At 32.8% G+C, this 15,840-nt stretch overlaps 1 protein-coding gene across 1 annotated transcript; it reads left to right on the top strand.

Annotated features, from left to right (window-relative positions):
* Positions 1-634: 634 nt before the first annotated feature.
* On the top strand, positions 635-12,529 carry Uts2b (urotensin 2B). The gene is made up of 5 exons (XM_027935928.1): positions 635-731; positions 4,606-4,704; positions 5,895-5,932; positions 7,570-7,663; positions 12,504-12,529. Exons 1-5 carry the CDS (start codon positions 635-637, stop codon positions 12,527-12,529), a joined length of 354 nt encoding a protein of 117 aa, XP_027791729.1.
* The last annotated feature ends 3,311 nt before the right edge of the window (positions 12,530-15,840 follow it).

Genomic DNA, 15,840 nt, shown 5'->3' with positions numbered 1-15,840 from the left:
ACTAAATTGAGCCTGAATTTATAAAAGTGCTGGTTGCAGCAAAATGAAACCATCCTTCTCCAGTGCAGTGAGACAGTAATGTTATCCCATTATGATTCATTTCAAATTGGAGCTCTTCCCAACTTTAATTTATTTGGTTGGTTAAGACTGAAATGATGGTTACATTGCTATCGGAAAGACTATCCCTTGGTTTAAGAGAAATGGAAAGTATTTTCTCTGCTTTAACCTGCCTTCTATGTTCTTAGCCTTAGTAGGATTAATTAATCCTGGGATCAAGAAATTAAGCAATAAATTACAAATGTTCAACCCACAGCTTTTGCATTCCAAGTCTTTGCCTTATGCTTATGTGTGTGTTTGAGTGTGTGGGCATGCATAGGAATGCTTGCTTTTAGTGAAATGGGCAAGTATGAGATATATTGATCCAGTTTTTCCTGACATTGACTATATAACCTGTCACTTCTCCAAGTACTAAATCATGTTGACAGGACCCATTACATTTTATGAATTTTTTTCCTTATCTAGAAGATTCGTAGTTGAAGCACATTTGATTTTAAATGTGAGCTCTGCTGCACTGAAATAACTGCCTTGAGTTGGAAAGTCAGTTTCTCTGCTAGCAGGGAAGAAGATTTTTAACATGAAGATTCTCTCAACCCCTTTTTGCTTTGGACTAACTTTGGTGTCGGTGATGATCTTTTTAGAATCAGTGCATGGATGGCCATATCTCACCCAAGGTATGTGCACATAAATCTAAAATCCTACAAGTGGGTAAGGAATCCTAACCTTCCCCTTTATATCACTTTGATTTTCAAAAAAATCCTTATTACAATGTGGTTGTAAGACAAAAAAATATAATTTAATTGCCAAACCTCCCCTTGAAAAGTTGCTGTTCTGAATCAAATGGAATCTATGATGTTTTCCTTTTAAGCAAAGTAAGTAAAATAATGTGTACCAAATCAATTTTACTCAACATTGTACTAAATTAATTTCATTTACACTTAATTTTTTTCTAATTGTGTGTCATTTATTTTTTGTGTAACAGTATTGTAGTCAATGACAAATTCAATGCATATTCCTTCTCCATCTTGAAGAAAGGAGATTTTCATTCTTCAAGGTTATTAATGAATTACTTATGAAAGAGAGCATCTCAAGGAAAAGTACAATAAGATAAAAATGTGTTTGCAGGAATTTAAGAATAATAGCGGGGACCATGCTTTTGTAATTATGTCAAAATGAATCCTAATGTTATATGTAACTAAAAAGAACTAATAAGAAAGAAAGAAAAAAGAATTAGTGCATGTGAAACCATAGTACTTTCAGGAGGGCAATGCTAACACCCATATTATGCACTAACTATATTTATCAGATTTCTAGCAAATTTATGACAATTATGATAAATGAAATAATTTATGACATTTGCAATACCATGACAAAATTGATGAAAATAAGTTTCTGCTCTTATCATATCATAATGTGATCTTTCTTTAAAATTTTCAGTGCATTCTATAGTAAAAGTAGCTCTGAAAATAAGTAAGGCTAAATTTTGTGCTGATTTATTAGGCAATCAACCTTATTGAAATGTTTATATATTTCATATATAAAAATATATATTTTATGTTTTAAAAATAGTGACTTAAAATATAATAATAATGTTCTTCAAATAATATCCCTTCTGGCTTAAATTCTGTTTTGTTTTGTTTTTTTTTCATCTAACTGATGTCCTTGTCAGGAAGGACCTCCTTTACTCTTTCATAGAGGGAGTCAAGACAGAATGTAATAAATTTTGTCCATGACACCAGATTGAGAAAAGGGATCAAGCTTCCCACATTTGGATCTAATTCAATTTTACAAGAACTTGTTACCTCCAATGTGGTTTTAAAAGTCAAAGAAAATTAGAACAGTCCTTTTGAAAACAGAAATAAATTTGCATGCATCTTTTTATTTATGAGAGTTTTCACTTTGAAAAACAGATAGTAGCAGAAACTTAAATAAAAGTCTGGGAGTCAAAGATTCTGGATTTTATCCATGGCACTCACATCTTATCTTTGTTTATCCAGTTAAAATCATTATACTTGGTAGGTCTCTTTCTGCAAAATACTTAGATTTCTAATATTTTTTAACACAGTGTAAATGTGAGGGAAAATATGACCATTTGTTGAGAACTTCACAAAATTAAGTGTAAGTTAGTGATAACTAATTGTAACTTCCAGTTTCAGATATATGTAAAATATATTTTAAAAAACTAGTTCTATAGATTTGCTACATTACAAATCAATAATACTCTGACCTTGGAATTCCACACAGTGATTTCCTTAACTCACCAGCAGCATCCTGGGAACATCTATCTCTGACATCCTCTTTGATCTCAGTGTCATCAAATATTAATGAGGAAGATTAAGTTTTCTTATTAATATTATTTTCTGATATAAATTGTTCAAGACTAGAGGGAGCTTCTCTCCCTACACAAATGTCTGAAAGTTACCAAGTATTTCAAGCGAACATTTATCTGCTGATATTGACTATAAAGCTTTCTCTCTATGTGGTAGATAACATCTAAGACAAAGGGCATTCTCCTTCTTGCCTTTATTTCCTGGGGCCATATGAAAGTGTGCCTCAGTAGATAATCCGCAGTGGGAAAAATCCCTTACCACCAAGGTGAAAGAAAGAATGATCAGAACTATGGAAAATTTAATTTTTGTTATATTATCATTTTGAGAGCTTCCAAGTTTCTTTCTGGTAAAATTTCTTGACTCTGTTCAGTTAAAAGCTTCACATGAAAAGCAAGGGGATAACTAAAATTTTGCAGATTTAGTATGTAGAGAGTGGCAATGAGTCAATATTTTCTGTGTATTTGCAAAATCACTCACTCTAGCAGCTGAACAGTGTTACCATCCTTTATGCCAAAGGTCATCTATGCTCAGATCTTTCATAAGCAAATACTTTATCAATCTTAATCTGCTGTTCAAAGGTAGAAACATTTTTATAGTACATGTTTTCTATTTTAAAGCTATTTTTTTTAAAACTAAAAACAAATGTAAGACAAAGACTTATTTTCTGTTGTTTTTCTTAGCCAATATTTTTCTTTACTTTAGAAATAAAATGTTCAACTTCTTGAAATAAATTTTGTCCTTAGAGATTCCATTAAAAGATGGTTGTCTTTAAAAGTGGCAAAAAGAACGTCTGAGGACAAATAGTCATGCAGGTATAGTCACTGGAAGCAAAAATTATAAAGGCAAATCTATTCATTTTGTTTCTTTAAAAAAGTTCCACTTACATATGCAGATAAATGAACTGTGCAGTAAGCAAATGAAAACTTAGATTCGTATTTTCCTAGTTATCTTCCTCCTACTCTCATAAGTTTTCCAAATTGAAAGCAATTAATCTGTTTCTCTTATCGAAGTCTAACAGTTCTCTTTCTGAAACAGTAGTCATTGTCATCTTGCTTTAAAATACATCTTTTTTAAATCAAATGAAAACATTTTAAAGATTATAATTTAACATTTTAAGGAATGATTAGAATAAAAGGCATTACCTAATCATATCTTTTCCTTAACCATCTCTTGAGGATCTTTGTCTAATTAATGTTGAGCAAAACTTACATTAATATTCTATTAATATTTTAAATAGTCAAAAGAAAAAAAAGTCTCATGCAGATAGTTTCTAGTCTATGAACCAAAGGAAATTGAAGAACTGAATCACAATTAAATATCTTTGGTCAGTGCAGAAAACTTTGATGATGTCACTGGCCCCAAATCATCATTTTCTTCCTTTAATTAGCCACTTAACTTCGTTCAACAACTGACATTTTTTAGACACAGGGAAGATAGATGACTTACAGAATACAGTCAGGTTATGATCCAGTCCTCTAGCTAAAACTGTAGTGCTGTCACTCCTAACCTTCAACCTGGGTAACCTAGCTTTGGCCCACACTGTAGCAGTTATTAATGAGGAGAGAAGGAAAGGGGAAATAAGCCTGCAGTCATTAAAGTTCATTGCTATATCTAATTATTATTTCAATGGCATTATTAGTAGAAATCTTGTCAAATATTCCATATTTTACACCTTGAATCAAGTTGTTGTCCCAATTTCTACTCCAGAATAAAGACATTTGTAGTTCTGAGAGAGTTGCAAGTAATAAATGGCTGTGAGTAAATCAAGAAAAATTGAAAGATGTCAATATGAAAAAGTAGGTAGCATTTCAATTGACTTGTATTTAAATATACATATCAAATCAAATAAAAATCAAATGTTATTATTTTCTCTTTTAAACAACTTTTAGATTTTTATTTCTTATGTTAAATGCAATAACATAATATTTCAAAAACACAAATTATAAAGAGGGAAGTACAATTTACCTGCAATTTCACTACTCAAAATAACACACACAAAGGATTAGGGTACAATCTTCCATGTAATTCTCTCTCACATCATCTCTCTCTGTTCATATATAGTCACTGATTTATAAAATGGTCTCTTTGAGTTGCACATCTCTCTACATCTCTATTATTGATGAATATATACATTGAGAGTTGCCAGTGCAATCCATTTAATTAGAAACAATTTCAGTGACTGACTCCAATTGGAAATGGTGGTGTGTGATCATTACAGGAAATGAACTGTTTCTACATAAAAAAGATATGAATCGTGAGGAACTATTATGGACTCTCCTGAATAAAAAGTTTGATTTCCAGAGGCCCTCCAACACTGGTGAGTTAAGAATGAAGTCAAGATTTTGCTATTAAACAATCTATTCTATCTTCAGACCTGCTCTTTCATTTCTACTGGGGAATGTAGCTCAGTGGTAGAGTGCTTGCCTAGCATGTACAGGCCCTAATGTGTCAAAAAAAGTTAACAATTAAAATAATAATAATAATAATAATAATAATAATAATAATGACAATAATAATAAAGATCCCTCATATCCCTACACTGAAGGCTTAAATGTTGTTGTTGTTTCATATTTATGCTGATAGCCATGGAGTTATTATTCTGCTATATTTGAAGGTCCTAAATGGAATTGCAATTTGGAAAGTGGCTGGCGTGGAGACTATGAATTAGGAACTGATGGTACATTAACTGAGATTGTTTTCCTTTGAAGTATAGGGGAATCTTATTTACAAATATGCACCAAACTGCTCTCCAAGAAATTATTGAGATTTTGTCAGAAATTTAGCAAGTCTAGAAAATGTCACAATACAACAATGTGGTATCCTCTCATACAACATCTGCAGTAGCCTTTTTTTTTTAAGGTTTGTATATATAGGACAAAATATTAGCTAAAAGAATACTTTAGGGCTGGGGATATAGCTTAGTAGAGCATTTGCCTAGCATGTTCAAGGCTTTAGGTTTCATCTCTACTGCAAAAACAAAGGAAAAAAAGGCCTTAATTAATACTTTTTAATAAAGCAAGATTTTAAAGTTAGAAGTAAGGTATTCTCATTGGAGAAAATTAACAAAATTACAAAAAAAAAATTATTTTGAAATTATAAAATCTGGAGAGTTACTGTTAGTATTTTGGGTGAATTTTCTTTCCCAAAGAAATTATTTACATGTAGAATTTGTATTTGCTCTTTTGATTTTTTCATTTAATATTTTCCATGTCAGTAAAATTATAGGAATTTATTATAAAATAGTCAACGATGTAACTATTGATCTATGTTAGAAAATTTTGTGCTTAATGTTGGAAGGAGATATTTTCTCATGACTTAACTGATTGAACTTTAATATTATGGGTATTGAAAAATACATTGAGTTTTTATATTAGGAATTCGTGGGTAACCTCAAATCATATGAAAAAGACCTTTGCCTTCCATGTAAGATTTTGAATGTGTGTCTTGAAGTGATTAAATATTTATTGCAGTGTCCATTTTTCATATGACAATTTTTTTTTTTTACAGATTTAGAACTGGCTAACAATTTGGAAGAACATAACCAGGTGAGAATGTGTAATACTTAAACATTCAATTTTAATAACAATTATAAAACAATTTTTTGTCACATAATATTTTTTTTAAAAAATTATTACTACTAGCCAGGTGCGGTGGTGCACACCTATAATCCCAGCGGCTTTGGGGGTCTGAGACAGAAGAATCACCAGTTCAAAGCCAGCCTCAGCAAAAATGAGGTCCTAAGTAACTCAGGGATATCCTGTCTCTAAGTAAAATACAAAGTAGGGTTGGAAGATGTGGCTCAGTGGTAAAGTGCTCCTGAGTTCAATCTCCAGTAATGGCCCGCCCCTGGAAAAATTATTAATACTGTATTGTGAAACATTGTTCCGGCTGGAGAAAGAGTGAAACCAATATTTTTTAGGAATTGGTATACTATACAACACAAAACAATTAAAGTACACTATACAGCACAAAACAAAACTATGGCTGTATGATCTTAAGTATAAAATGTTTAGAAATCTAGATTGTAGTTTTAGCTCTCTAGTTATCCAAATATGAGAACTTGGGCCAACTAAAATTCTCTAGAAATCTCATCTGTAAAATAGGAGGCTAGAAATTGGTGTTTCTTCCAGTTATTATTTTTGAACCATGGGAAATTTTTTTCCCCCAACAAAATGTTGTGTGTTCTGTCTATGAAATATCTAAGAATGGAGCTACTGTAATTTAGGCAGATGGCTTGGAGAGCCTGCAGTGTGGACTTCTTGAAAGGGAGCCTCCTATCAACCTCATCTTCTCCACTCCTTGGCATTTTATGAAGATGGTTTGAAAATCATTGAATTGCATGATTTCTAAACTCTCTTGAATACAATTGGATGCTATTCCATTATTCTGTGAACTGTGTTGTCCTTGAGGAGAGAGAATTATGCCCATCATTCTCTTCCCAGCAGCAAGGATGTGGAGACATGAGTTGGTCCAGGCTGAACCCGATTTTGGTAGTTGTGTCTTCAGGGGTTAGGCAACTGGCAAGCTTGTTGAAAATTCAGACAAGTGGAATTTTGGATTGGAACCTTAGATTCTCAAAATATTTCTCCCTTCCTGTGAGAAAAGGACAAAGATTTCAGGAAATCCAGACTTTCCTATAACTATTTGGAACTCCTTGAAAGGACTTCTCATTATAGGTGACATAAAATCAAGTGCAACTACCCAGACTATATTTCCCCATGAATTGACACCCAGAGTTGTCTTCTTTCACCAAAGCTCTATTTCTCTGCATTCCTACCTGAGTCATGTACCTTTTTCAGACAGCCTCTAAATGCAAGTTTCCCAATGTTTTTTTGAAGGGGAGTGGGAATTGAGCCCAGGGGTGCTTTATTACTGAACCACATCCCCGAAGCTTTTTCTTTCTTGTTTTGAGACAGGGTCTTGCTAATTTTCCCTCTTGTGATCCTCCTCCCTCAGCATCCCATGTCTTTGGGATTACAGGCATGCACCCCCACACCTAGCTCCTATTTTTTTCAAGCGTTATCTTTTTGCTTATTTCCTCTTATTCCTTTCCTCTTTTTCTCTCTCTTCTTTTCTTCCATCTTTCTTTCTATTTCTTGCTTTTGTCCTTTCTTTTTCTTCAATGGAGACTACAGTGGTGGTTATTAAAGGCTAATTAATTATCTTTAAAAAACCTTAACAGCTAGAAAAACTCAAAGAACAGCTTATGGGGGCAAAAGATACTGAGCTGTCCTATGCTATAGATGGTCTATCCTCTTCCCATCCTATCAAACGAGGTAAGCTTTTATTTGAAAGTTTTGTAACTGACTTGTAAACTGTTATTTTCATAATTAATTCTGAGATGGAAAAGATTAAGTGGATATTTTTTAATCTGATGGTAGTTATCAAGATCAAGACTCATAGTTTTGAAAAGCAATTCTAATGAGAGTGTTCCCCTGGAATGAATCTGAGCTCTGTAATGGTTGGACGGTCATACTTACCAGGTTTCAGTGAAAAAGGTCCCTAATGCTTAAAACTTCTGGTTTACTGTTGCTATTTTGGCCTAAAAATCGATCCCAGGTGGTTAAAAAATAAAGGTAGTTCAATTTTCAGTTAATTCATATCTTCAGACCTTTTTCCTTTATGTGAGGGGAACCCCACTGCTGTAACACTTGCTCTGAACTCCAATGTTTATTCATAACAGTTAAACTTACCCAGATTCTTTTGCATCACTCTAAATTTTCATAGTTTTTCCAGGAAATTCTTGATTTTGCTGACTCAGTTCTTATTATTGAAAAAATTAAATGTACTCTGTCTATCCCCATCCATTATTGATGTGAAATTTCTTAGGGTACACATATTTTTACTTGTCTCCTTATTCCAGATGTGAATTTAAATTTTATAAAAAATATCTTTTTATAATACTACTAAAAAGAAGGAGGATAAACTAGTATCTAAGAACTTAGCATATATCAGAAGTTTTATATTTTCCAAAATAGACTAGGCATTAGCAAGACAGTCAGCAAGACACACTGGTAAATGTGTGCAAGTTTTTTTTTTTCTGAGTTTACATGAAGTCTTACCTATGTTCGTCATATTCCCTTCACTTTGTGCCTGTTGTGTAGAACACATGGTGTCCACACAGCAGAATAGAAAAGGAAGGAAGTAAACATGCTCTTAATTGTAGGAACTAAGTCCATGATCCAATTCTAACTTTATGAGATTGGGGGCACCTGGGAAATGTAGAGAAACACAAAGAATAGTTGGAAAGTTCCATCCCAATCTTGAAGAGCTCTGCCTCCACACAGTCCTTTGTTATCTTCTTAAAAACAGATCCCCCTCATCCACTCCCATTAGAGACAATTCCAAATGCTTTTCACTGGGGCCACAAAGCACTAAGAACAGGCATTGGGTGTGGTGACTAGTCTTCACTAAACACAACATGTCTACACTTTATTTACGGACATTTTAAACTAAAAAGACAAGTTATACACCCCATGCAAACCCAATAATTGGCAGAGGAACAGGGAAAGTATAACCACATTCAATAATCTCATTCATAAAGGAGGACAGGAGATAAACACTGACTGGAATGGTGGCTTCCTGCAATTTGGAAATATCTTGGGGCAAGTATTGTGAAGGACCCTGCCCTGAGGATGGAGAACGGTTTCTTGATTAGGGCTTGGTGGTTCTCAGAAGAGTTCCTTTGATGGTTGTTTAGTTTCCGTTGGCTCCATCTTTTTTGAAGTTTTGGTTTTTCCATTAATATCCCTGAATGCATGTCTCACTAGATGGAATATTCCTTCTTGTGAATCGCATGCTTTTTTGGGGTCTTTTCAAACTCTTACAAGGTTAGAAGTGTGAGCTTTGTTTCAAAGGGCCAAAGACATTTTTGTTTCTAAGGTTTATGACTTTTTTTTCAATGACACTTTTCACAAACTTAGAAAGCTTTTCCACTGTTTTCTACATAACATATCATATCTTTGAACTACTATAATTTTTTGCATTCTTACCCCAACTTAATAGCAGCTGCCTTGAAGGTGTCTGGAATAACCCTTAAACACTGCATACTTAGTCTGTGTGTCCACCCCTAACCCCCAGCTCTTTATTCCAACTGATATTTCCTGAATCTGTCACTTGAAGTTATTTTAAAATTTCCTTTCATAGTGCTTGGGATCTAGAAGCTGTTGGCTATTTTATCATCTCAAGACTCTGTACTTCTAATCTCTCTTTGATCCAGTTTTATTTGTTGACAAAGATACCAGTTCCTTCCTAAACTCATCAATCTCTTGCTAGTTTTTGCTAAATGAATCCCCAAATAACCAAACATATTTCTTATTTTTCTATTTTCCAAACTTTTTGTCTAGAAGATCAAGAGATGAATGATTTGAATTCCAAGCTATTACATATGCCAGCTTTACCACATATTTGACTGTTTTGTGAAATGGCTCTTAATTTTTCCAAAACATAATATCAGTTTCATTTTCTGCCATTAGTGAGTTGCTGAGACTGTGTCATATTTTATATATTTCTTGGAGAAGCATCCTACTTTGAGTTACAATTTGTATATTGGAATATATTACATTAACAAAATATCCTTAAAATAAAGAGGTGCGATGTCCTCTAAGTTTTTTTTTTTTCTGATTTTACATAAAGTCTTGCCTCTGTTCATCATATTCCCTCCACTTTATGTCTATTGTGTGGAACACATGGTGTCTTGTGTCTACACAGCAGAATAGAAGAGGAAAGAAGTAAACATGCTTTTAATAGTAGGAACTAAGTCTATGATCCAAATCTAACTTTATGAGATTGGGACACCTGGGAAATATAGGGGAAAGAAAAAGAAATAGTTGGAATGTTCCATCCCTATCACAGACATTTTGGGCTTATTATGTCATGTGTAACTAAACTGCCTTAGTAGTAATTTGAGGAGATCATTGGATATACGAATTTGGAATTTAGGAAATTAACCCAGATTGGAGATTTAAATTTGGTATTTATTAGCATCTCCATATTGGGCATTGTGATGAGACTACTGAGAAAATGATTCCAGATATAGAGAGAACATATGCAAAGGCCGAGGTCTAGGTGTCTCCAAATTTAGAGATTGGACAGATAAAAGGGAATTAGTTGAAGCGACTGAGTAGGAGTAATCACCACAGAAGGAGGCAACAAAGAAAATGTGCCCAGAAGTCAAGTAAGAAGGGGTTTCCAGAAAGGACACTAAAGCTATGATAGATACAATAAGAATTGATACCTTCCAGCTCAATTTGGCACCAAAAGAATGTCAATGACTTTGAAAATAATCGGTAAATTTTTGGTTAAAGAAATCATGATTAATAAACTAGAATCACTGACAACAGACAATACTTTTTAGGAATTTTGTCATAAAGGATAAAAAAAAATGGGAGATTAGCTAGAATTACTTGTTTGAGAGCATCAAGAAGCTTTTTTGTTTTTTCATTTTTATGCAAGGGGTATTAAAACATGTTTGTGTGTCATAGTAAATAAGTAAATATTCGTGGTGATGAATGTATGAAATAAAGTCACAAAAACTTAGCCCACATTATGTGCAAAGTGAGTATTATTGGCATAAGTAGAAACTGACTACCACATAAAACTATATGAGAATGTGAAATGGACCTAGAAATCCAGGTTTTGGCAGTAGGAATGTATACTTGCTGTGATATATTCTAACTTTTAAAATTGTTTAATATATAGTTAATGGATAACTGTTAAAAACATAGTCCTGTAATACCAAGCATAGCATTAATAACGGGACATTGAATGAGATATCAGGGGACACCAGGATGAGGGCTGAAGTTTTACTTCATGTAAATGATAAATGATTGTAATCATCGGTGAATTGGCTCTATGGCAATACCCCTCATGAGCAATTCCTTTCAACTAGGTCCAAAATTTCTCCAAATTGTATTGCATTACATATGTAGTTGAACTGCTTATGTGGTACAAGTATGTCTTGGCTAAGTGTAGTTTTATATTTTTCTGCCAGATAGAGATATTCAAAGATCTCTGAAAGGACAGAGAGCACAGTGATGATAACTTTCCAAGGCATACTATAAAAAGAAAATTGGATTTGTGGGCCAAGTTCCTCAGTTTCATGTCTGAAAATAGACTTCTGCTTTCACAGGGGTTTGAGTTTAGTTTTGTTTAAAGAAAGCTGTGGATCTTGTAGAAATGAGAAGTATACTCTTAGTATTATGCCATACACTATGTATATGTGGTGCCAAGCACAGGTGTTTTTAGAGTTTAGTTGGGGAAGGAAAGCTGGGCAAGCAGATAGAGTTTAATCATTTATTTCAGAGAGTGGCTAAATTATACTATGGGTTTTTAAACCCTTTCTCATTGTGCATCCCATTATTTCTGAACCAAAGACTCATCTCTCAAAGGTTTTATACACATTTAGATAGAAGAAACGAAAGAAATTGATAATTAGCTAGATGAACCTACTGTAAGAAACATAATAGATCAGGAATAGCCCATGGAAGACTTAAAATGATTTATTTGCATAATTACGGATTAAAAGGATGCTAAATTTTATTTGATTATTCTGAAGCGCCATTTTATGATCACAATTTGAAGGCTCAGTGTGATAAAGATTGAATTTACTTAAATATCACTTCGTGGTTTGCAATGCGATGTTGAAACTCTTTCTTCCTCTTTTCTCAATAAATAAAAGCAAATTTAGCACTGTGTTTTACTTATGTGACTTCCTCTTTGAGACTTCAATTACATAAAAGAGTGAATTTAACAGGTCAACCTACTATGTTCTCTGGATTGAATTACATGCCTTGTAATGTATAACAGTTATGTCTAATAGAACTTTCTGTGATGGGACCATTCTCTAATTTGCACTATCATTCTAGTAGACAATGGCTTCGAGTCACTTACTACCAAGTGCTTGACATGCAGCTGGTGTAATAGAGAAGCTGACTTGTCAGTTATTTAATTTTAATTAATTTAAAGATCCACATAAAGCTAGATCCACATAAAGCTACTATATTGGACATGCTTTTCACAAAGCAGTCCCTCCTACTTCCTGAAGTACACACATTTTATTAAAATATAAGGTTTCATAAAATACCCTTCTAATAAAAAATATTTTTTTTTCTTTAGCTTGCTTTTGGAAATACTGTGTCTAAAGCTTTTTCTATGGATGCAAAAAAGATAAGAATGGCAGACAAAGATCTATCTATATGTCTATATACAAAATCTCTACTGCTTAAAGATTGCAACTGTTTCAAACATAAGGAAGCTGTGGCATTTATTCTGAACATTATTTTTCTCACTTTGTTACTAAGTAGGTTCCAATGTACTTAATGTTTATGTTGTGAATATGACAAATCACTTGCATTGGTGAATTGCATGTGACTATTAAAATGACTTTTGAGCTGAAGTTGAAATTGTTGTATCTATTTATGTTTTCATAAATTCATTGCTTATAGTTTTGTCTTATGATGACTGCAGTTAAAATATTTTAAAAAGCATCTTGGAAAATTAAAATAAATTATACTGTCTCAATTTATGTGGAAAATATGAATTATTATTTTTTTATGATTGTGTTGGCCACCCTTTCTTTTCTGCTAATTTGAACAATTGTCACTGAGACTATTGAAAAAAAAATATATTACTGACAAGCAGAAATGTATTATTTATTGGACTCTTGGAGAAGTAGTGCTGGATGTCTCTTACAATAAAATGTAAGAAAACTTTCTTACAAAACATTATGTCTATTAATTTTCAGCTCTGTTTCCCCTACAACATTACAAAACCATTTGAGACTCCCAGCATGCCTGTAAGAGGATAGACCTAGTGTGATAAAAACCACCAACCAAAAACCAAAGAGCTTCTTGGTTTTCCTTTGTTACGTTTTTGTTTCACACCTATTTTTTTTTCTTTCTTCTCCTTCTTTTTTGGTACTGGGGATTGAAGCCAGGGCCTTATGCATGCTAGGCAAGCACTCTACCACTGAGCTACACTCTCAGGCCTTATTTCCTATCTATTCATCAGGCTAGTTATGCTTACATCTGAGCAAGCTTATTTAACCAATCCAAGGTTGGAAATTTAGCCTGAATTCTGTCTGCCACCCATACTGGAACAGAGGTATTATCAAAGAAACTTTATAGCTAAAGAATTTAAACGACTTGACTAGTATGTGGTAGCTGACCAGATGAGCTCACACACATTCCCTTACTTTACCATATGAGGAAGAAATGGATTTTTATCTAATCATGTGTGGTTCTTAAAGATAAAATCTCAAAAGATGACATGAACAGTATTTCTTAAACCCCTCAAAGTAAAACAGTACATAGAACAGACTAATTTTAGCAAGTTGCCTATAATGATACCAATATACTTACTTAAAAACCATTCAAGTGTACATTAATAAATATTAGTGGCACAGTAATGCCTGAACATGTTTCCATGTATTTACAACAGTTGTAAACACAAATGTACTTTTACCAAAAGAAAGATGAAAAATTCTTTTATCATCTCATGGTTATTAACTTTGGAAAAGCTGAACAATATTTAAGCATCTTAAATCTTTGGGTATAAGGAAATAATGACATTCACAAAGTTTTTGATGCCTCTTCTTTTTAGAAGATTTTATTATTTTTTTTCAATAATTTCTTTAAGAAATTTAATTCCCTGAAGATATCTATAGACTAAACATACAATTGACAGCCTTTTTGTAGTGTAAATTTTAAGATAATATAGCCAGGAATCAATGTCCTCTCATAAAAAGTTGGTTATGTAATTGCACCAGCAGGCAGAAATCCATGTTCACATATTCATTTGCATTATGAAACACTGCATGGGGGCAAGGAGTTAAAAAGGTAACATATTATTTTAAAACTAAACAATCCTTCACATTTGTGGCTTTCCAAGGAAATGTAGTTAGATTTAGTAATAAGCAAGTCCACTGAACAGAGAAATGAAATGAGTTTCATGTTCTTAACTGAAAGTGATGTCTTAATTTATAGTTATATTAGAAGAGGATCCTATTTAAAACTATGATATTGCTGACTTATTTTCTATTTTGTCTGAAGTGATAAAAATTAAAATATGAAAACAAAATTATAGATGGGGAAAACATTTTTTCTTCATTAAAATTTTGTGTATATTAGGCATTGCATATCAAAATAAACATCAATGAATAGATTGTGGTGTCATATTTTATTTAAATTGGATGTCATAACCCAATCTTGAATTAAAAATATTATATAGAAATCTATTTGTGAAACGCAACTTCAAATCTTTCCCATAAGAAATATTTCAGCTGAAGTCGTTTTTAATACCATTGGTCAAAGCACAAAGTAGCACCTAGTTGCTTTAGATGCTTACAAATATTCAAATGGGATTAAATGGAAAGAAAGAACTTCCCAGGAATAGGGAACAATTCCATAGTTCATCAGAAGGCTGGGGAAAGTAGATAGGAGAAATCATTATTTATTTTAATTAATTTTATTGGCTCTCTTTAGTTATACATGACAACAGGATGCATTTTCACATAATTATGGAAGCATGGTATATAATTTGTTCTAATTCAGTTCCCAATACTTCCTCTTCCTTCCCCCTCCTTCTTTCCCCTGTTCCCTTTTTTCTAATCTACTGATCTTTCTGCTATTTACTTAGTCTTTCTTTTTTTAATTATTGTCTGATGGATGTATCTGATGATAAAATTCACTGTGGTCTATTCATATATTTATAAAGGAAAGTTATGTCAGATTCATTCCACTGTCATTCTATATCCCATCCTTACTCCCTTTCTTTCATTCCTCTTTGTCTATTCTACTTATCTTTCTTCTAATCTTTTTAAAACCCATCCCCTTATTTTGGATTAGCTTCTATATATACATAATGGAGTATTACTCAGCTATGAAGAATGACTTTATGGCATTTGTTGATAAGTGGATGAAACTGGAAACTATCATGCCAAGTGAAATAGACCAGTCTACAAAAGTCAAAGGTTGCATATTTTCTGTGATCTGTAGTAACCATTACTTCTTAAATAATCCCTTCAAACTTTGAGCCCTGTAGAATATTTACCCATGTGCTACTTATACCTAAAACAAGAACTAGCTAAATAGCTAAAACAAGTATGAAGAACATAATTGGTTATCTTTCTCAAAATTAATTTCTCTTTACTGTAGCACTCTATTACAAATAAAAGAAACACTCATTTACTGTTTTCCCTACACTTTGAAGATTTTTCAGCAATTTGAAAATTTCCAGAAAAACTGAGAAGTTTTATGCAAAACAGCTATGTGTTCTAAGTATCCATCATTATTTCTTTTACCTCTTTTCAGATCTTCTAAATTGGGTTTCTAAAAAGCATGTTGCATAACTAAAAATTTAATTTTCTTTTTAACTTAGGCCAATCATCCATTCAATTCTTTTCTAATGCATTTTTGTCACCATGCTATTACTTTGAGTTTATTTTGCTCTGTGT

Source organism: Marmota flaviventris, chromosome 8, assembly GCF_047511675.1.
Source record: "Marmota flaviventris isolate mMarFla1 chromosome 8, mMarFla1.hap1, whole genome shotgun sequence".
Classification (NCBI taxonomy): domain Eukaryota; kingdom Metazoa; phylum Chordata; class Mammalia; order Rodentia; family Sciuridae; genus Marmota; species Marmota flaviventris.
This window is presented reverse-complemented; position numbering and strand designations above follow the sequence as displayed.

Bases quoted from the DNA above. Each gene is read 5' to 3' on its own strand.
- Uts2b (XM_027935928.1), top strand. From the start codon at position 635: ATGAAGATTCTCTCAACCCCTTTTTGCTTTGGACTAACTTTGGTGTCG. The intron at 732-4,605 runs GTATGTGCACAT...TGATCATTACAG, and splicing joins ATGGCCATATCTCACCCAAG to GAAATGAACTGTTTCTACAT. The intron at 7,664-12,503 runs GTAAGCTTTTAT...TTTTTTCTTTAG, and splicing joins TTCCCATCCTATCAAACGAG to CTTGCTTTTGGAAATACTGT.